Source organism: Lissotriton vulgaris, chromosome 8 (genome assembly GCF_964263255.1).
Source record: "Lissotriton vulgaris chromosome 8, aLisVul1.2, whole genome shotgun sequence".
NCBI lineage: Eukaryota > Metazoa > Chordata > Amphibia > Caudata > Salamandridae > Lissotriton > Lissotriton vulgaris.
Window position 1 is genome coordinate 1,393,412,412 of NC_141696.1, and position 23,208 is coordinate 1,393,435,619.

General features: G+C 46.7%; 1 protein-coding gene across 2 annotated transcripts in view; it reads left to right on the plus strand.

Annotated features, from left to right (window-relative positions):
- Positions 1 to 23,208, plus strand: part of LOC147698808 (E3 ubiquitin-protein ligase TTC3-like) — a 1,930,429-nt gene that overhangs the window by 396,146 nt on the left and 1,511,075 nt on the right. For both annotated transcript variants that reach the window (XR_015299370.1, XM_086935404.1), the window contains exon 10: positions 540 to 602. Coding sequence is in view for 1 of the 2 variants with exons in the window: in XM_086935404.1 (XP_086791530.1) it covers positions 540 to 602 (63 nt within the window). In the remaining variant the exon portion in view is untranslated. The remainder of the gene's footprint in view (positions 1 to 539; positions 603 to 23,208) is intronic.

A 23,208-nucleotide genomic window follows, 5' to 3' on the forward strand; every position in this document is an offset into this window, starting at 1 on the left:
CACTTTCGGAGATTATTACTGTATAGTCTGTGCATAGAATGTGATCTACAGCTCACGTGCCTTGAACGGAAATGCTACTTACCCAATATGCATCTGTCTTGGCATGTAAGGCTGTAGAGTCACATGCGCCCACCCAACTACCCGGTTACCTGTATCTGTTCCAGTACTATCTTGCTTAGATACCTACACATGGACATCTCTATTCTACTCGTACTTACTCCATTCTCACCCTCTGCGGGAAAACAATCTAACAATGTAGTTGATGCCCATGCACACTATCACCGAAAGCAGGAGTCACCTACCTCGTGACTGTAAAGACTTCTTCTAACAAAACAAAGTGCAAACATTCGGGCCCAACACCAGATGGCGATCTATGCATAGCATGTGACTCTACAGCTCTACATGCCAAGAACAGATGCATACTGGGTAAGTAGCATTTTCTTTTGTTATGAATTGGAAAATTGCAACGTTTTTCAGTGTTAACATGCCTCAATCTAAGTGAAAATGTACCTAAACTATTATTTTTTTTATTTTCAAAGCCCACACAACCACATTCTATATGGCAACCGAGCCCTTTGCTATCTGCGCATTGCTGAATACACGTAAGTATACTACCAGAAAGGGTTTAAATAATTGTCATGGGGGCAACTGTTTTGCAATGATTTATAATGTAACACGTTCTTGCATGAATACTTTAAATTACAGAATGAGCATAGTGCTGTATATAATTAACACTGTTATGATGAATTATTTACAAGTAATGTACCTGTGTACACCTGCCCCCTTGACCGCAGGATCCAGATTCCTGTATCTTTGTACTGCTGATAAATGCCCGGGCCTTCCCATAGCCACCCCAGCGAGACTGAAGATTGAATTCTGGGTTCTCTTCCAGGGGATACTCATTAAAAGTCATAAGCACTGAATTATCTCCGCCCATGAGCGGGGACCCGGAACACATAAACAATATACATATATACGTGTAAATATACCCAAAAGTACAAAGTACTAAGTAATTATACACATATACATGTATAATAACCACAATATGCAGCCTAACCTTAACACATAGGCTAATCAAACCAAAACCTTACACGTTTTGAAGCATGAAAATATGCTGTATATAAATGCAATAAACAGGCATGAGCCTAAAATGCATTTCATAGCCATGAAAAACCTTTTATTTTCATCAAAGAACCTGTAGTAAACAGTTATTAGCCTAAAAGGGCTGCATATGAAAAAATGTCTGTGTACAGAAAATCAGACTGGCACCCTGCCTTTAAGGCCCCAGAGAATCTGCACACTTTGCCTTTAAGGCCTCCAGGAGAACTCTGTTCCCATCATGCCCCACAGGTGACAGTTTGGTCAGTTCTTTTTTCCGGCTTGTTCTGTGAGGAACCTGGAACTTGAGCTCTGCTCATTTGAAGTATTTTCTGTCAGAAATTGGTTTTTCTTGCCTTTTCTTGACAAAATATAACTTTGGTGGTGGGTTGTTACCCTTTTCTGACTAAGCTGTTGGTGTTTTTTAGTCAGAATGCCACCTTTATTTTACAAATGTCCTTCCTGTGGGAAGAAGTCGTCGAAAACTGACCCACACTCTGTTTGTGTGGTGTGTCTTCCAGCTTCTCATAAGGTGGAAGAATGTTATCACTGCCTCAACCTTTCAAATAGAACTTTAAAAGAAAGAGAGAAAATGAGGTTGCTGGGCCTTCTGGAGAGAGAAAACCGTGGTGAGAAGAGTTCTAAAGGCCTATTATCATCTGCCAGGCCATCTTCTCAGCCCAAACGTCGAAGATCAGCGTCTCCAGAAGGTAGAACTAAGAAGCATCGACTCCAGGAAGCGTCACCATCAAAAAAGGTGCGCTCGACGTCGAGAACCAGATCGCCGTCGACGTCGAAGAGAGCTCCATCGACGTCGAGGACATCGCCGGTGAGGCAGTCGCCGTCGAAATCCTTGTCGACGTCGAGGCAATTGGTGTCGATTGCAGTGAGGACGACGTCGGGAGGGCAACGCTCGACGTCGAAGGATCGTATGAGGTCGACGTCGAGAGACTAGAGATGTCAGACGTCGAAGGATCGTGTGTCGACGTCTAAGGAAAAAGGTTCGACGTCGAAGGATAAAGGGTCGACGTCGAGGAAGAGTTATCGGTCGACGTCGAGAGGGAGACATACGTCGTCGAGGAAAAGATCGACGTCGAGAGAAAGGATGACGTCGAAGGATTCGACGTCGAGACCTAAAAAGAGAAGGTCAAGGTCTCCATCGCGACGTAAGTCGACGTCGAAGCATGCTTCGGGCTCGAAGCATGGAGTGTCTAGGTCTCCCCCACCTGATCATAGGTCGGAGTCGATACTATCAAGACCAGCCTCTCGGACCTCAATTAGGTCTTTGTCGGGGTCAGAAATAAGTCCCGAGCCTAGAGTGGAAGGTTCCCCGCATGATCAGCAAGACAACAGATCTGCAGTGGGGCAAGGGATAATGCATCAGGACTCTTCTGTGGTGGCTCATTCGGGCTCAACCTCAGGGCAGGTGTCAGATGACAGACAGTTGGTGCCCAGACAGCGGACCCCGTCTGGTTCATTGGTCTCTGAACACAGTGCAGCGTCGAGAGCTTCTAAGTCTTCCGCAGAGCTGAATATTGTGCAGGTGTCACCTGAAGCTTCACCTGAGCATACAGAGCGGCCTATTAACTTGTCACTGAAGTGGTTGGAAAGTTTAAGGCATTGGAAGATGCGTCCGATAATGGGGGAGAGAGCTCCGGTCCCTCGGCCGGAACTGCATAGAAGATCACGCTCAAGATCCTTAGTGAGAGAGAAATCACGTTCAAGGGAGCGTAGGAGGCAGCGATCGGCAACTCCTCAAAGAAGACGTAGAACTCCTACTCCATCTTCTACATCGTCTTCGTCCTCTTCAAAATCTTCATATAGAGACTATTCTCCGACTATATCTTCCACTCCTCCTTCCAGAGTGTCTCCAGTAGACGATTTAAGCACATTTAATGATGTATTATGTCGTGGAGCGAGTAAATTCAGCATCAAAATGGCAGTTCCCCAGATAGCAACGTCAGTCATCTTTGAAACCTTGCATCATAAGACGACTGGCAGGCCTCTTCTACCGTTAGTGCCCGGATTGATTGAACCAGGAATGAGGACATTCCTCACTCCGGCCACGGTGGGTTCAGGTCCTTCTAGGATTGCGAAGAAATACAAGGCTCCAGAGAAAGACCCAATGTTTTTGCGGTCTGACCCACCACCAGACTCCCTGATTGTAGCAGCAGTCAGAAAGGCGCATTCGGCAGCATCTACCTCTTCTGCTCCACCTGAAAAGGACAGTAAGAGTATGGATTCCTTGGGGCGAAGGATGTGCAATACCTCAGGATCGGTCATGCGAGTGGCCAGTGCGGCTGCTCTATTGGGCCGCTATGACCGTCTGCTCTGGGACTCAGTGGCTCGTTTTGCAGATAAACTCCCTAAAGAGGATCAGAAAGACTTCCTGGAAATAGTGGAGGAAGGAGGTTTGGTGGCTAACCAGAGCATTAGCGCGGCTGCTGATGCTGCGGACTTGTCGGCTCATGGCTATGCACACGGTGTTTGCGCAAGACGTACAGCCTGGCTTCGCCTTACGGGGCTAAAGCCGGAGGCACCGAGGAAAATGGTCAATTTACCTTTTAATGGATCAACTCTGTTTGGATCTCATGCAGACGATGAGATGTCTAAGATGAAGGTGGAGTTGGACACTCTTAAGGCCGTAGGCCTTGAGAAGAAAAAAGAATTTAAACGTCGGGGTACTTTTCGTCCCTATGACAAGAGATCTTTTCAGCAAAGGAGTCAACAAACAAATTGGTCTTCGCAAAATCAAGGCCAGAATCAACAAAGATCGCAATTCCTGCAGCGGCGGCCTGGACGGGGCAGAGGCAATGGAAATAGGCAGCAGTCATCAGCTGCCAAGCAGCCTCAGAAACAATGAATGGATGCTTCCTCTACAACCGTGTCCCACTCCGGTTGGAGGAAGTATTGTGCGTTATCTGGACGAGTGGAAACAGATCACGAAGGACAGATGGGTGCTGGATGTCATTCAGAACGGGTACCTTTTGAGATCCAAGAAGGCACCCCCTGTCATGCGCCCTCTAAAGATGGTACAGTGGAATATAAAGCGCTTGCAGCAGGAGGCGAACGTCCTCCTGAAGAAGAAGGCCATAGAACCAGTCCCTTTCCAGCAGAGAGGTCAAGGCCTGTACACTCGATTCTTTCTTGTGCAGAAGAAAGGTCCAGTCACAGAGTTCAGACCCATTCTGGATTTGAGGCGACTGAACAAATTCATTCGGAAGGAGAGATTTCGAATGCTGGCTCTTCACCAGATCTTCCCTCAATTACACCAAGGGGATTGGATGTGCTCCATCGATCTAAAGGACTCTTATTTTCATATTCCGGTATCCAGAAAACATCGCAAATTTCTCAGGTTTCAAGTGGCGGCTCGTCATTATCAGTACGCAGTGCTTCCTTTTGGCCTGAGATCAGCTCCCAGGACATTTTCAAAATGTATGGCTGTAGTGGCGGCTTGTCTTCGAAAGAGTCAGATTTTCATATATCCGTACTTAGACGACTGGCTTCTGAAGAGTTCATCCCCATCGCTTCTAGAGGAACATCTGTCGATTTGTCTTCAGCTCATGTACAAGTTGGGTCTGCAAGTCAACTACAAGAAGTCGATAATGAACCCCACCCAGAAGATCCACTACCTGGGTGCTCAGCTGGATACAGAAGTAGAAAACGTGTGTCCTTCGGAGGAGAGGTGGTCATCCATCAGAGCGAAGTGTCTACTTCTCCTTCAAACTGCACGTCCGACAGTTCGGCAAGTGTCCTCTCTCCTGGGCTCAATGGCGTCGTGCATTTTCATCGTGCCAAACGCACGTTTGCAGATGCGTCCTCTACAACAGTGTCTGGAAGATCAGTGGAAACAGAGGACGGATGCTGGGAGGACCGGATTTATCTCCAACAGTCTGCAAAAGATTCCATCCGGTGGTGGATGAAGAAGGTGCACGTGATGAAGGGAGTCCCTTTTCATCAGGACCCACCAACGCAGACTCTGATAACAGATGCTTCTCTCCAAGGCTGGGGGGCGCATATGGGCCCTCTGCAGGTACAAGGGCAATGGTCAGACTTCGAGAAAGGATATCACATCAATCTTCTCGAAATTCAGAGCGGTCCATCTTGCTCTCAAGTCCCTGGCGCCATCGCTACAGACTCGGTCCCTCCTGGTGCAAACAGACAATACAACTACAATGTATTACGTAAACAAGCAGGGGGGTACCAGATCCAGGACTCTTTCCATAGAAGCCCAGACCATCTGGCATTGGTTACTGGCGCGAGACCTGTCCATAACAGCAATTCACCTGCCGGGGAGTCTCAACACACAGGCGGACGACCTCAGCAGAGACTTCGTCGAAGCGCACGACTGGGCTCTCAACGAAGACGTCGCGCACAGCATTTTCCAGGATTGGGGAACACCAGACATAGATCTGTTCGCAGACGCGGCAAACGCAAAATGCCCCGTCTTCGCGTCCAGGTTCTACCAGAAAGGGTCTCAAGGGAATGCCCTTTTGATAGATTGGTGTCAAAATTTGCTGTACGCCTTCCCACCGACACCGTTGATACCAGCAGTGATCAATCGGCTGTACAAGACTCACTCCAGAATGATACTGATTTGCCCAGAGTGGCCACGCCAGTGGTGGTTCCCAGATCTCCTCCAGTTGTCAATAACACCGCACAGGAGATTGCCGTGTCGCCCGGATCTTCTGTCCAAGCAGAAGGGGCAAGTGTTTCATCCCAATCTGCCCTCCCTGCGCTTGGCAGCATGGCTCCTGAAGTCATCCAGTACGGGCACTTACAGCTGAATCCGGAGTGTCTGAACATCCTTAAAGAAGCAAAGCGGCCTTCTACGAGACAATCCTACGGATTTAAGTGGAAACGCTTTTACCTTTGGTGTCAGAGTAAGGGTCTGGACCCTATTCATGGTCAAGAAAAGGTGGTCTTGCCTTATCTTCTTTACCTTGCTGAATCTGGTTTGCAGTTTAATTCCATCAAAGTCCATCTTTTTTTTTTGTTTTTTTTTGTTTTTTTTTTAAAACCTTTATTGTGCATCAAATCAGAACAAATACGGGCCTACAACCTTCCGGCCGGCCACGATAACAGTTGAGCATCAATGCAACTTTACGGCGACACAGTAATATCTTCCGTTGTAGGCAAGCATTAGATGGGTTACACTGTAATTACCATATTACCATGTCTCAGGATCGGTGAAGGTTAATTTTAAGGTTTTCATCGCAACAATTAAGATCAGGTCGTACTACGCCGCACTAATACAAGAAAGAAAAAGAAACTAGGTCCATGTAGGTGGGACTCGACAATAGACACCCATATCAATCAGTGCGGCTCGCAACATGCAAGTTCCAGCCAGAGGATGACCACACAGTATGCACACCCCTAGAGAGGACGCAACATCCCAACTAATACCGCGCCACCACCCATCCCCCAGTCTGCCTAACACGGGCCTAGGAAAGAAATAATTATATAATAACAAAAGGCACCATAGAAAAAAACACCAACTAAAATGTACCCCCCCACCCTACACACATGCAGAGGCTACGGCCTACCCCCCCCCTAGCAGAGTGTTTCATCTCCCCAAAAAACCCGAAATGTAGTAAGAAAAGAGAAATTGAGAAGAAGAAAGAAAAGGGAAAAGGAAGAGAAAAAGAAATACAATGCACATAAGACCGGAGGAGGGCCAATTAAGTATATCCAATCCGATTAACATACGATTCCCTGGCCGCCCTTACCCCGACCCCAAGACCAGTACAATACCAATATTCAAATCCCCGGCAGTCCATCAGCTTCCCAGCAGCAGAAGAGAGACAGTCCTGATCCAGGAGGATGCATCTTCAACCCTGTCCCCTACGGTGCGGTACAACGGTACAATCCAGCTGCACGACAGCCCTCTTAGAAGGTGGGAACAAACAAAGGGACCACAGCTGAGTGAGGGAACGATCACCTAAGTTCATCTCGGACGTCGTAGTGTGGTCCACTATCGTGGCAGATGGTCCATAGCAAGACAGCAGTTCACCAGAGGCAGCTAGTCCACACGGCAATGATCGCTTCGGGGTGGGAAACGGAGGTCCGCCAGTAGCCCCCGAGGGAGCCCCCAGGCGTGGCGTCGCGCAGCGCCTCCCAAGCCAGGCCATCTCACCAGAGAGTGTGTGTTCCTTCGGGGGTGTCCCCACCAGCAGTCCAGCAATGACTGGGTCCAGAGACTGTAGCGGTTTGATGGCGACGGTAGTGAGAGAGCCATGGATAGCATCTGTAGGGTGTGGCGCAGCGTCCCGCACACCTTCAGACTGGGGGGCATCGAGCAGAATGGCATCCACCCGAGCCCCGAATTCACAGGCAACAGTACGCATGGCGGACCTGAGGTCGTCTAGGGCGCTCAGAATGTCACTAAGATGCAAGGGCGCCTCAAAGGGCAGGGACGCAACCCCCTCCAAGACTCGAGTATGGCAGACGAGAGGTAGACCCACTGGTCGTTCATCCGCACTCTCGGCGAGCCTTCTTGCATCCTGCCGGGGCGAGGCCCGATGGAAGCGATTTAAAAGCACAGGGGCAGCAAAATCCATCCCGTCACAGTTGTGGAATGGTTCGGGCCGAGGCCCGCGTCCCACCAGCAGCCCTGGGCTTGCAACTGCAGAAGCCGAGAGCAGGCAGCAAGATGGCGCTCGCAGCGACTTCAGGAGAAACAATGTTGCGGAGGAGCCGTCTCGGGACTGGGGAGCAGATACCTTGTAACTCCAGTAGCGGTGGTGTCCTGGATCAGGAGTAGCAGAGCCAGGTGCAGAGATGCAGGCGCTGCCGACAGGACTCCACAGCCGGCTCCGTCCGAACTGTAATGGCCGCCGTCTCTATGTACGGGGCCGGCCGTCTCCGCGAGACAAAGACCCAGGCTGCGCTGATCGGCGTCTGGGAGGGTGGAGGCGTCCCGGGGCTTCCACTGCCGGGATCGGGAAAAGGAACACATCGGCGTGACCGGGTTTGCCTCCCGGTTCCGCTGTCGTAGCGCTGTGCTCTGGTAGAAGGCAGGATAGCGCGGAAACCGGGAGGAAGGCAACAGGGTCAGCGGAGCCGAGGAGTCAGGCGGCCATCGCGGTTGCGAGCTAGGCTCCTCCCATCAAAGTCCATCTTGCTGCAATAACTGCTTATAGAAAATCGCCAACACAGATATCTTTCTTTCGAATGCCTGTGGTGAAGGATTTTCTGGAGGGGTTAAGAAAAGTCTACCCTCCAATCAGGTCTCCGTCTCCACCTTGGGAGCTTAATGTGGTTTTGACTAAATTAATGGGTCCCCCATTTGAGCCGATACATAAAGCGTCTTTGCAACACCTGTCTTGGAAAGTAGCGTTCCTGGTGGCCATCACTTCTGCTCGTAGGGTGAGCGAAATCCAGGCTTTGTGTTGCAATGAACCGTACACAGTTTTTCATGGAAACAGAGTGGTGCTCAGGACTCATCCTGCTTTCCTACCTAAGGTGGTGTCGGATTTTCATATTAACCAATCCATAACATTGCCTACATTCTTTCCGAACCCTTCAAGTCCGGCAGAACGGACTTTGCATTCATTAGATCTAAAAAGGGTTTTGAAATTTTACTTAGATAAAACGAAGTCCTTGAGACAGATGGACCGTTTGTTTGTGAATTATGGTCATACGAATACTGGTTTGGCAGCATCCAAGAGATCCATTTCTAGGTGGATAGTGTCTTGTATCTTAATGGCTTATCAGCTAGCCCACAAGTCTTTATCAGGTAGACCGAGGGCTCATTCTACGAGGGGAAAAGCTTCTACCACAGCTCTCCTTAGGAATGTGGCTATGTCAGAGATATGTAAAGCAGCTACTTGGTGTTCAGTGCATACGTTTACACGCCATTACTGTTTGGATTCTGATGCTCAGACTGATGCACAAGTGGGACAAGCATCACTCAGAAATTTGTTTGCTGATACTAGTTAAACACTGTGATTTTAAAGTATGACTATGCTTTTATCTGTTCGCCCGCTTCTGTGGGTATGAACTGCTACTCTATTCAGTGCTTATTACTATTAATGAGTATCCCCTGGAAGAGAAGGATTAGTTACTTACCTGGAATCCTAGTTCTCTTCCAGGGGTATACTCATTAAAGTCATAAGCACCCTCCCGCCTCCCCGGGCGAGCAGTAGCATTAAGGTTTAAAGTTTCAATATGTTTAAGTGCAGATTCCTGCTAAAGTTTACTGTACCGTACAAAAGAACTGGCCTAACTGTCACCTGTGGGGCATGATGGGAACAGAGTTCTCCTGGAGGCCTTAAAGGCAAAGTGTGCAGATTCTCTGGGGCCTTAAAGGCAGGGTGCCAGTCTGATTTTCTGTACACAGACATTTTTTCATATGCAGCCCTTTTAGGCTAATAACTGTTTACTACAGGTTCTTTGATGAAAATAAAAGGTTTTTCATGGCTATGAAATGCATTTTAGGCTCATGCCTGTTTATTGCATTTATATACAGCATATTTTCATGCTTCAGAACGTGTAAGGTTTTGGTTTGATTAGCCTATGTGTTAAGGTTAGGCTGCATATTATGGTTATTATACATGTATATGTGTAAAATTACTTAGTACTTTGTACTTTTGGGTATATTTACACATATATATGTATATTGTTTATGTGTTCCGGGTCCCCGCTCATGGGCGGAGATAATTCAGTGCTTATGACTTTAATGAGTATACCCCTGGAAGAGAACTAGGATTACAGGTAAGTAACTAATCCTTACTGGGCCTTTGGGAGAAATTGTTCTGCGTATCTTGTTGTAGCGCGAGTACACTGACTTTCTCAAAGCCTTAGTGGAACTTCTGAGACTTGAAATCATAATCTGGGCCAAGCTTGGCTGTCTCCTCATGTGAATGGGGAATAATCATGGGCCTTAGACAGGAAAGACTCTTTGTATTATTTGTGGTGTGATGTATACTTTTTGTTATTATATAAATGCTACCTTTTACATAAAAGCAAGTATTTGACTGGACAATCATGTGTTGGAGTTGCTGGATGTTTTTTGAATTGTGAGCTTGTGTCCACCCTGCACCTTTCCTCCTCCTTGGAAAGACTTAGGCTGCTTGACCCTCCCTATCGCCTAGAATCAAGTGGTGAAGGGGTACTTGTCTTGAGTTCTCAGTCTTTTCGGAGGCCGGGCCCTGAGACGGCAGGAGTGAAAGTCCTGAACCACCACGATCTGGGCCGGACTGGCTTTAAAGGGCACCGGGTGTTTTCTCTGTGGGCTGGAAGGTTTTGGGTAGATTTTGGAGCCCGCTGGGGCCGCTTTTGTTACAGGAGGCTGAATTTGGAGCATTGATGCAATTTCAGCCCCCTGTAATATAAGTGGGAGTAGTGCTGCGACTGGCGAACCAAAACAAGCCCTGGCAAGCAACTTAATCCCTTCTCCCCCAGATGAGTTACTTGCCCGGTCTGGTTTCGATTCCCAGTCCGGCTGTGAATGAATACTTAATTGCCGTTTTGACACGTATAATTTAGAGAACTTTGCTGAATAATGTGGCTTTTCATGATGCATACTCTTTGTACCCCTGACAATGTTAAAGCTCTGTGGACTGATTTGGAGGATGTCATTACGATCATGAAATCTGTGTTTCAGAGGCAACTGTGGAATATTTTCCACATCAAAACACATGATACTAATTCAGACCCAGGAAGTCCTGGATTCACAGGACCCTATGACTAACCATTTAGGCCACAAAAGGGAGATGGTCCAAGGGAAGATTGTGGTAGATCCAGAACACCATCCAGATCTAGATTCATACTCTGGCAATCCATCCCCACCATATGATTCTACTGCATATCATGCAGTAATTTAAAGGGTTGCCTTGTTAAATTGCATGCTGTGGAGTACAAGAGCAGTTTTCTTGTTCAAACTCTCTAAAACAGAAAGATAGGTAAATTAACTAGTAATGCTTACAGGTATTCTGAAGTCAGTCAAACAACTTCATCCACTGGGATGAAGGAGGGGCCCACACCTAGCTAGCACCACCGCTAAGTTGGGGCAGCTAATGTGGACCTCACTTTTTCAAATCCTCCATCTTGTGTTGGAGAGATTTAGCCTGTTAGGATCAGCGTTATGCCCACTTCCCACAGAAAGGTTTAGTCACCCTTAGGTAGGTAGCCCATTGCCTACTACCTGGTACTCCCTTAGGCACCTCTAAAACTCAGGACTGAGTACAGTGGATCAAGTCCTAAATCTAACACTATTTGCCGGAAAATACGTAACAGCAAAAAAATCCTGCCTTCATATTGTTTGTCGACCTCACAGCAGCGTTCGACTGTGTGGCACACTCAAAACTCTGGTCAATAATGCTGCAAATGGGGATTGAATCACCAATAGTCGACTTTCTGCGCGAATTATACACTGGAGCCACGGGAAAGGTCAGATTTGGGACAGCAGGACAATTAACTAACAGTTTTCCAATACAGAAGGGGTTCAGACAGGGGTGCCTACTGGCCCCTTTCTTATTCACGCTCTATACTAATGGTCTTGAGGCTGCAATGTTAAAGGGGGTAAAAGATCTTCCAGAAGCCGGTCGTCGGCAGATTCCAGCATTATTATATGCCGACGACGCGGTAATTCTCGCTCGAACTCCAGTCCAGCTTCAACGGGCTCTAAACAACTACTGCACTTTTATGACCAGTTTAAATCTAAAAGTCAACATAAAGAAAGCTTACGTGATGCATGCCGGTACCAAGGGGAAAAAAGTGAAGAAAATCTATGTGGACAACCTTCCCCTTGAAAGAACCAATACGTACCCCTATCTTGGCATCACCATTGACGAGGCGTTCAATTGGAAAGAAGCAATTAATTCCCGAAAGCTGTCCCTTATAAGAACAGTTGGCGCTTTAAAAGCCTTTTCTCTTCGTCTTGGTAAAAGACCTCCGACCGAGATGATCAAAATATATAATGCAAAATGCATTAGTACAGCCACCTTCGGAGCAGGAGTCTGGGGAACGACAAATGTAGAACAACTACAAAGAGTTGAAAACTCCTTTTTAAAATTTTTATTGGCTGTTCCAAAAAGTACAACCACATTTGGATGTCACCTCGAACTTGGGGTGGATCTTATCTCTGACATCATCAAGATCCAGCCAATCATGTTATGGCGCAGAATATGGGCTACGGACGAGTGCCAGCTTACAAGAATAATAATTCAGGACTGCATGAAATTAGACAACATGACAAAAATAAAATGGTTGGTTAACGTAAAATCTTTTCTCGTAGACATTGGTTTTTTGAGATTTTTTGACGATCCATTGTCAGTAACAGACATATTGAAAAAAGAATTAAAAACACTCTGTCTGTCGCATCTATCTCAACTACGGATGTTGAGTGAAATAGGAAAGCCATCAGTCCAACATTGTCTACTAATACAGTTGGTTCCAACCATCCAACCGTACTTGCAGGATGACTTATCACAATATGAAAAACTTCTTCTTACCCGTTTCAGGTTTAATTTATTTCATTACATGGTCTTATTTCCTAACCAGAATGTTTGGACACATAATATTTCAGTGTGTCCCTGTGACCTAACGTCCCCACAGTCTACAATTCACGTCCTTTTTTTCTGCAAAATTTACACACCATTACGCAGGAGGTGGATAATACCACTTTTAAAAGTTTTGAAAATTCGCAGATGTCGCCCTGCCTACCTGGTGTTGCAATTCCTGGAAAATAATTTAATGACAAAATCTGTGGCACAGTATTTAAAATTATGTATTAGGCACCGTACGAACTTATAAAACACGACTGAGCATCCTGTTTATAATGGATTTCTAAAAAATGTTTTTAAGGCACTGTTTGATACAGAACAAATAAGAGTTTTAATATTTATTGTGTTTTTATGTACTTTTATGGCTTTCACAAAATGGAAACCAAATAAAGATGATTTTGGTTTGATTTGATTTGAGTATTTAGGTGGTACTTCGAATTTGATGGACCCAAAGAAGAAAAGGACAAAGAATAACTGCTGAACCCAAGAACTGAGACCCTACCGCAGTTTCGGCACGGAACCATGTCTGCCTCTTTAAGACTCTACAGTTGAGGTGAACTGTCTCATCCTGTTGCTGTGTGGTCTCTAAGAGCCCCAGAAGACCACCAGCCTTCGCCAATTGCCAATAACTCTCTTGAAGTAGAGGAGCTACTCCCTTGCAGTCTACAGGCACCAAAACTGCAGGATCTGGACCACCGACTTGCATCTCACTAGACCGACCGTTGCAACCGACCAGGAAGAGTTACCCGTGCTGTAGAAGGTCAGATCTGTCTCCCCCCCTCAAGTGTGGCGACACCAGGAGCGACCAAAGCCGTGCAGTCCAAGCCCGGGGGTACAGGACGCCCTGCCCCAAAACCAACCACAAAGAGTCCAGTCTGGATCCAATTGCCCAGGAAGCAAGCATCCATTGAGGGATGTCAAGACCTCTGAGACCTAGTCTGAGACTGGCCCAGTGGTCCTGAAATCGTCCCTGCAACCAGCTTGCCACTGACTGCAAAGACCGCCTTTGTGCACAGAATCTAGCTGACCAGCCTGCTCTGCACCCAGTCTGAACCAGCTGTGCTCCCGTGCTCTAGAGGCCTTTGTGACCTGAGCGTCTGTTTGGGATCTCTGACTTGCCAACGATTCCCCCTCTGCAGCCTGTTTCTAGGTGACCCCTTCCCCTTTTCTTGTAGCGCACCAGCTACCAATATCTGCAGCACCCTGCTCTCGGGCAAATCCAGGACTCTCCTGATCAACTGCTGGTGGCCTCTTGAACTTTGGCGGGTTACAACTCTGAATCCAGAAAATGAACCCCTAGAGCCGACTATTTTCAATGCATTTCTGCTTTTTCGTCCCATAGGAATCCATTGTGCGCAATTGCTCACACCTGTGAGTTATTTTCCGAACTGTAATAATTTATAACAAATTAAGCACTTAGTTTAGGCTTATCAGAGGGTAGTGTTAAGGATTTGTTGTACACACAGAATCAATAAATGAGACACACACTCAAAAAGAAGTTTGAGACCAATTTAGAAAAATAACATATTTCTATAGAATTTTAGACACCAAGAACTTCATAATCTGGTAGGTACTTTAGACATTATAACATTTTACAGTACAGGGTTGAAAAAAACCACTTGACCGCTCGCATATGCGAGCTAAATTTAACGAGATCGAGCTGCTTTTAGGTCCTACTCGCCCTTTCTGGTGAGTAGGAATACAAATTAACTTTTATCCTCTGTCTGTGAAGACGGAGCAAATGTGCCAAGATAACAAGATTTAAAGGCATTTTTATTTCTCACAAAGGTAATGAGCAATAAAGATGCCTTTAAATCTTATCTTCTCACAAGGTACTAGTCCTTCAGGACTAGTACCATTTATTAGATTTTTCGAGCCCTGCAGTAGACACAGTAGTAAATGACAGCTGTCCGATCCGTTGCTGCCGGTTGAAGAAATTACAGATTATTTCGTGAGAACTTAACGGCCCCATATCCAGAAAGAGCCTGCTCACTAATAATAAGTCTTGAATTGAGAGCGGCACACTTGACAAAACACGCCGCCTTATAAACTACAGTTCACCACGCATGTAAGTTTAGCACAGCGAGACTCCTCCCACTCATTATCCGGAATCGAGAGAGGAAATCCCAATACTACGCGCCACCCTATGGACCGCAACTTACCAGATGTATCAATTTAATCTAGGACACAAAGTGATGTCACCATATGCTTGTAACGCTTCTCGCTGAAACCATCCCTGCTCCACAAACTCAGGTGCCCTAGAGCTTACCGATAGTCGCTAACCAGCAATCTTCAAACCGGCAGCTACAGCTTCATACAGTGTCCTAGTCCAACGGAGCCTACAGTTTCTATACCGACGCCATCTTCAAGTTAACTGGTTGTCATACCGTGACCTTTGACCAATATTCACCACCTCTTTGTTATTTATAATAAGATTCACAATTAAAGATGGTATTTTCCTGATGAAGACATGCCTGTGTCGAAACGCGTAGAAGAAACTGTCTTGTCTTCCCATATGAATTGGGCTATTATCATCCATATTGATTCAAACTGTATTCAACTAATCATATATAAAACTTTTTACTCTATGTATCTTTAAGTACATATATCACAAAGTGTTTTTATCATTTTATATTGAATTTATTAAATTGAATACTTTTGCTACTTTCAGTGCACAAATTGCTTCTTTTACTTACATTGCCTTTTTTCGATATTTTGCCTCGACCTGTTACTTCACACGAGCTGTCAGATTTGATGCATGATCCTCGAATGTGGTAATGTTATCCTATGGGAGAAACATTCACTGCATAGGGTCACTTGCAAACGACTTATAGGACTGTTCTTCTAGACTTAGAGTTAAGGTGAGTAGGGACTAATCTGCAAGTATGGTCCTGAAGTCTACAAACGCCACCTGACTTTTGGGCTGTTACATACATGCTCTTATGGATTCTGCAAAACAACTTGCTCCTAAATTGTCTGAGGAGGACAGGAAAAATGTTAACAAAGTCTTGGTGGACACTCAGGGAGCTGCACACCAGGTTATACAGAGTGGTCTGGACACTGCTGGCTCTGTAGCTAGAATTATGGGTTCTTCATTTGCCACGAGGAGAAGTGCTTGGCTCAGATCATCGGAGTTCTCTCCGGATGTCCAGGCAACTCTTCTTGACCTCCCTTTTGATGGCTCTGGAATGTTTGGGAAAAAAGCAGATGCAGCTTTGCAAAGATTCAAAGACAGCAAAGCCACCGCTAAGTCTTTAGGCCTGCAGGTGCAGACTAGAGGTTCCAGTTACAGTAGATACAGAGGTTTTAGGAAGTCGTCCTTTCGGACCTACAGGCAGCCTCAACAGCAACAGCAAAATACTCTGTAGAAATCATATAGAGGCAGCCCTCCTCCTCGTCTACCTCCCCCCCCCCCCCTCTTGCCACAGCAAAGCAGCCCTTGATCCACCATTCTGGATCATGTGAGTCCTGTGGGTGGTCTGCTTACCCATTTTCAGCAAGATTGGGAATCAGTCACTAAGGACCTTTGGGTTCTAGATCTTGTTGAAAATGGGTATGCTCTCCCCTTTCGGGAATTCCCTCCAAATTACCCTCCTTGCCAAGGGGCATGTCAGAGGACCATCTTCTTCTCCTGCAGGAGGAAGTCCTTACATTACTAAAGAGAGGTGCGATAGAGGTGGTTCCAAAGCGGGAAAGGGGTCAGGGATGCTACTCCCGGTATTTCCTGATTCCCAAGAAGGATGGCAGGTTACGTCCAAGCCTGGATCTCAGGATCTTGAAATTTTTTCCTAAGCAGGAAAAGTTCAAGATACTGACCCTAGTGCAGGTTCTTCAAGTGTTGCAACAGGAGGACTGGATGGTGTCAATCGACTTGCATGATGCATATTTTCATATTCCAATCCTGAAGTCGCACAGGAAGTATCTCCGTTTTACAGTAGGGTCGCAACATTATAAGTTTGCGGTTCTCCCGTTTGGACTTACTACTGCACCTCGAGTCTTCACCAAGGTGATGGCAGTGTTGGCAGCCCATCTCAGGAGATCGGGGATTCCAGTTTTCCCCTATCTGGACAACTGGCTGCTCAAGGCGGAGTCGCCAGAGAAGGTGCTCCATCATCTGCAGGTGACAACCCAGCTGTTGGACAAATTGGGTTTCTCGATAAACGTGCCCAAATCTCACCTGGTGCCCTCTCCGCGCAACCTGTTCATAGGGGCGGTACTGGACACTACTGTGTGTCGAGCATTCCCACCTCCTCAAAGGATTCTCGACATACAGGAAATTATTCCTTTGTTTTACAATGGAGCGGTCTTTCCAGTCCTGAAGGTCCTTCGTCTGATCTGTCTGCTTCCTGCGTTCTGCTGGTCAATCATGCACGCTGGCACTTGAGGGCACTCCAGTGGTGCCTCAGCAGGCAGTGGTATCAGCACAACGGGGATCTCAGGAAGTCGATCAAGATCTCCAAAGACACTGCAGCGGATTTTCCTTGGTGGAGCGTGGAAGGCAATCGGTCTCAAGGAAAGCCCTACCATCTTCCTCCATCGGTGGCCACAGTGATAACGGATGCATCCACTCTAGGGTCCCTTGAGACTATTGTCCTTGAAATGCATTTCATTTATTTATTTACTTTAATTGTAGAGCGCACTGTCACCTAACAGGCATCCTGGTGCTAGCAAACTCAGAGTGCAGTATAAAAGTATGCCCAAAGCAGACAACAAACGAAGTCTTGGGAAACAACCAAGTTTTTAATCTCCTTCTAAAAGGAAAGAGGTGACTGACTTGTCTAAGCTCCAATGGGAGTTCGTTCCAAAGTTTAGCAGCCGCTACACCAAAGGATCTACCACCTGACTTAACTTTCCTGAACCTCGGTATCTTAACCAGTCTCGCCGAAGAGGAACTGAGGCTTCTTGCAGGAGCATACCACTCAAACTTTCTCTGCATAGAAGCAGACCCCAGCCCATGTCCCCTATCTGGACAACTGGCTGCTCAAGGCGGAGTCGCCAGAGAAGGTGCTCCATCATCTGCAGGTGACAACCCAGCTGTTGTACAAATTGGGTTTCTTGATAAACGTGCCCAAATCTCACCTGGTGCCCTCTCAGCGCAACCTGTTCATAGGGGCGGTACTGGACAGTACTGTGTGTCGAGCATTCCCTCCTCCTCAAAGGATTCTCGACATACAGGAAATGATTCCTTTGTTTTACAATGAAGCGGTCGTTCCAGTCCTGAAGGTCCTTCGCCTGCTGTCTGTTTGCTTCCTGCATTCTGCTCGCAAATCATGCACGCTGGCACATGAGGGCACTCCAGTGGTGCCTCCGCAGGCAGTGGTATCAGCACAACGGGGATCTCAGGGAGTCTATCAAGATCTCCAGAGACACTGCAGCGGATCTTCCTTGGTGGAGCGTGGAATCTGTCTTGTGGAAAGCCCTTCCATCTTCCTCCATTGGTGGCCATGGTGATAACTGATGCATCCACTCTAGGGTGGGGTGCTCATCTGGGGGATCTGGAGATCAAGGGTCTTTGGTCTCCGGAGGAAAGGTTGCTTCACATCAACCTTCTAGAATTGTGGGCGATTCGTTTGACGCTCAAGGCCTTCCTCCCTTCGCGGTCAGTCAGTTCAGGTTCTGACGGACAACACTACCGTGATGTGGTATGTCAACAAGCAGGGAGGAGTAGGGTCGCATCATCTCTGCAGAGAGGCTCTGCGAGACTGGTCCTGGGTTCAGAACCACCAGATTTGTCTGATGGCAAATCATCTGGCCGGAGTTCTAAACGTTCGTGCAGACCGTCTCAGTCGACAGTACTCTGCCGACCACGAGTGGAGGCTCCATCCGGAGGTGGTTCGTTATGTCTTTCAGACATGGGGAAATCCTCGGGTGGACCTGCTTGCCACTCACGAGAATGCTCACTGCCCGTCACTCTGCAGTCTCCAGTATCCGATGCAGGAAGCTTTGGGGGACGCGTTTCAGTTGAGTTGGGGCTCACAACTCCTTTACGCGTTTCCTCCCATACTCTTGATTCCTCTAGTTCTGAGGAAGATTCGCCAAGACCGGGCCCAAGTCATATAGATTGTCCCGGATTGGCCAAGAAGGGCGTGGTACACAGATCTAATCCACCTCTCATCACATCCTCTGTTCCGTCTCCCTCTCAGGGCAGTCCTCCTCTCGCAGTCGCAGGGGCAGGTTCTACACCCCCACCTCCAGAGCTTGAACCTTCATGCCTGGAGATTGAAAGGGGCAACCTGAACTCATTCTCTCTCCCACCTGACTTGCTGGACGTTATTTTATTGGCCAGGTGATACTCCACCAAGTCTATCTATTACTACAGGTGGTCGAAATTTGTCAACTGGTGTGGAGAGAAGTCTATGGATCCTTTGAGGGCTCGTTTCTCAAACATCCTTCAGTTTGCTCTCTCTCTAGCTCAGCAGGGCTTTGCTGTGGCTACTGTGAAGGGCTATTTTTCGGCTTTGTCGGCGTTCCTTTGCTTGCCGGATCAGCCGTCCTTGTTTAAATCAGCCATTGTGTTACGGTTCATTAAGGGCCTTACCAACAAATTTCCACCCACTCCCTTTATTGTGCCTCAATGGGACTTAAATTTTGTCTTAACCTACTTGATGGGTTCTCCTTTTGAGCCCTGGCACACGTGTCCCTTGAGACTATTGTCTTTTAAGTGTATTTTATTTATTTATTTACTTTATTTGTAGAGCGCACTGTCACCTAACAGGCATCCTGGCGCTATTAAACTCAGAGTGCAGTATAAAAGTGTGCCCAAAGCAGACAGCAAACTAAGTCTTGGGAAACAACCAAGTGTTTAATCTCCTTCTAAAAGGAAAGAGGTCTCTGAATTGTCTAAGCTCCAGTGGGAGTTCGTTCCAAAGTTTAGCAGCTGGTACACCAAAGGATCTACCACCCGACTTAACTTTCCTGAACCTCGGTATCTTAACCAGTCTCGCCGATGAGGAACGGAGGCTTCTCGCAGGAACATACCACTCAAACTTTCTCTGCATAGAAGCAGGCCCCAGCCCATGCAGGGCTTTAAACACTAGACAAAGGGACTTAAACTGAACTCTCTGTCTCAACGGGAGCCAGTGCAGCTCTGCCAAGGCCGAAGAGGAGGAGGACCTTCTAAGCCATCCTAGGGCTAGCTTGGCTGCCGTTGACTGAATCCTCTGAAGTCTGTCCAGAAGAAATTTCGGGGACTCAAGCAGAAGGGCATTGCAGTAATCTAATCTGCTAAGAATGATGCTACGTGCCACTAACGCACCCGCATGAGGTGGCAGCAGAGGAAAGATTTTCCACAGTGATCTTATAATGGGGAAACAGGCCACCGTTTTCGTAACCGGAACCTCCATAGTGAGTTTGTTGTCAAACATAACGCCCAGGTTACGGACCGCCTTAACTGGCCGAACAACGGTAGAGGTGTCGGTGGGCCAGAAGTTACTAGGCATCACAGAAGGAACCCTGTCCACTGAGAAGTAAAGCACCTCGGTCTTACCCGCGTTAAATTGCAGCGAGTTTTCCTTCAGCCAAAGCGCTGTGTCACTCAGGAAGCTATGAAACGATTCCAGTGAGGTTGACTCATTTCCCTCAAGGGAGAGAATCAGCTGCGTGTCATCAGCATAATTTACGATGTTAATATTATGTTCTTTGATTACCGCAATCAGGGGTTTCATATAGATATTAAATAGGATAGGGCTAATTGCCGAGCCCTGTGGTATGCCATGCGAGATGTTGGTAAAGGCAGATTGATAAGGGGAGAGGGACACTGCTTGCTGTCTATCCAATAGAAAGGACTGGAACCACCTCAAAGCACAACCCGTCACCCCCACTTCTCTCAGCCTTCTCAGCAGGGTCCCATGCTTGACCGTATCGAAGGCGGCAGACAGGTCAAGCAGAATAAGCACAGCTGCCTGACCCCCATCTGCCCGCATCCAAAGCTCGTCCATCACGGTCACCAAGGCCGTCTCGGTGCCATGGGCAGGCCGAAAGCCAAACTGAACCTTCTCCAGTAATTTATGTTACAAATGCTTAGAAAGAGTGCTGCTAACCACTCGTTCCACAATTTTGGCCGGAAAAGGACAGAATTTATTGTTGGCATTACCTTGGCAAGGAGGTTAAGTGAGCTTCAAGCTCTGAGTTCAAAACCCCCGTTCTTGACCATTCATGCTGATAGGATGATACTCCGTACCAGGGCTGCTTTTCTGCCTAAGGTGGTAACTCCCTTCCATCTGGGGCAGTACATTACCCTTCCTACCTTCTATCCTCCTGGTCACCCTTCCAAGGAGGAGGAGCGGCTTCACCGTCTGGACCCTAAGAGGGCAGTGAGTTTTTACTTCAATAGGACTAAAGACTATCATGTGGATGACCAACTCTTCGTGGGCTTCATTGGTCGCAGGAAAGGCAGAGCGGTGCACAAGCGCACTCTTTCCAGGTGGATTATCTTGTGCATCAAGATCTGTTACTCTTTGGCTGGTAAGGAACCCCCCAGGGGCTATTAGAGCTCACTCTACCAGAGCAAAGTCTTCTACATCTGCATTGTCTAGAGGTGTTCCTGTGGAGGACATTTGTAGAGTGGCGACTTGGACCTCCCTCCACATTTTCGCAAAGCATTACTGCTTAGATTCCGAAGTGAGGAGGGATGGACACTTTGCGCGCGCCGTCATGCAGGACTTTTTGGTATAGAAGGGTGGACACCCTCCTCCGGGAGTGGGGACTGCTGTGGGATTCTATTCACAAGGTGAGGAATCCACTGGCAGATGTACCCATCAGAAGAACAAGTTAATTACCTTCGGTAACGCTTTTTCTGGTGTTTACAGTATCTGCCTGTGGATTCCTCACTGGCCCACCCGCCTCCCCGTTGTTCAACCTTGTATACCTACAATAGTGAGAATGTGATCATTTCTATCGGTTACTTTCAAAGGAAGTGTTTTACTCTTTTTGCCTTTTTACCAACAATAACCCCAACCTTTTAAAGGTAATCCTTGAAGCTTTGCCCTATTACCGCCTCTCCCCCCCCCCCCCCCCCCACCCCCCCCCAACTTCATGGTAATGTTTATGAATAATAGAAGTTGAAAGGAATACGTGCTGTACCATTGAACTTGATCTATTGTTGAGCCGACAAATCAATCTTTTATCCTTCTATCATCCCCTTGTTGTTGCTGTTGTTTAACATATTATCAACGGCTTTCCAATTGACCTCCGGTCCAATCAATTACCCCAAGATCTCTTTTGTTTTCACTCTGTGCCAAGTTACGGAGACTTTCTTTTCTCTTGAATCTTTGTCTTTCTATATTCCAGCACTTCTGTTGTTGTCAGTGGGCGCTCCAATTTTTGTGTGACCGCTTTGTTGTTTCCTCCTTGTCAGATGGTTCATATGTCATATCTAATATCTTCGGGTCTTCTTCTAGTGTCATTATATGGTCATTTATTTAGTTGAAATTGCATCAAAAGTGGAATGTCAGTCAATGTCTAACCTCTCTTCTAGGTAATATAGATGCTATTAGATTCAGCAGGAGCCAAACTTTATCTCTGTTGAGATTCACTATTTATATATTTTATTTATGAAGATTTGTTATAACGTGAACAAGACCCTTGCTGGTATCAGAGTGCTTCACATAATAAGGTAGGTAGAATACACTTGCAAGAAAAGACATTAGTTACATAAATGAGTAGCAAGGTAAAGCTGGAGTTCATGTTGCACATCAATGTAGTGATTATTCAGGGCATCCGGATATTGTACAGGTAAGTAAAAATAGGACTTAAAGTATCTTAATGCAGAAACTTGTTTATTAGTATTATTGTCACTTCTTTTTTTAATGAAGAGGTAGATAAGATTCAGCAGACATCCGGTGGCAGAGAGTTCCATATCTTTTGGGTGATGCCTGAGAAGGCTCTGTAACTCATTCTCTTTTTACGGAAAATCTGTGGTCTTAGTAGCAGTGAACTTGCACTTTGTGATAATCTACATCCCCCTGATAACTCTAGCTTTTGAGCCAGATATATGGGGATCTTGAAATGTAGGCTTTATGGGTCATGCAAGCAATCTTTAGCTGTATTCTTGCTTCGTACGGCAACCAGTTAAAGGTTTTTAGTGCAGGGGATATGTGATCATTCCCTTTTGTACCTTCTACCAGTCTGGCCGCGACATTAAGGGAGGCCCTTAGGGGGGCCAAATTATATTTAGAAAGACTGCAAAGAGTGGAGCTTCTGTAATCTTGCCACGGCAATACAAGAGCTTGGACCGCCAGTTTAAAGTCGTACTGTGGCAGGAATGGTTTGAGTTTCCTTAGTATACTCATCTGGTATTAAGCTCCCTTGGTGGCATTGCTGATATGATTCTGCATATTCAAGGGTTTGTCTAGTGTGATTCCAATGGATTTATCTAGCTCAATAATGTGCGAACAGTTGAAAGCTGTTCGCTGTTTCGTCTAGTAGTTGATCTTGGGAGTGCGGTTAGGAGGAGTGATGAGGAGGAATTCCAGTTTGGTAGTGTTGAGCATGAGGTAGTTTTCAGTGAGCCAGTTTTGAGTGTTCAGCAAGGTAGAGTTGAGTAAGAAGTAGTTTTCTTGGGATGGGATTTTCAGATACAATTGAGTGTCCTCTGCATACATGT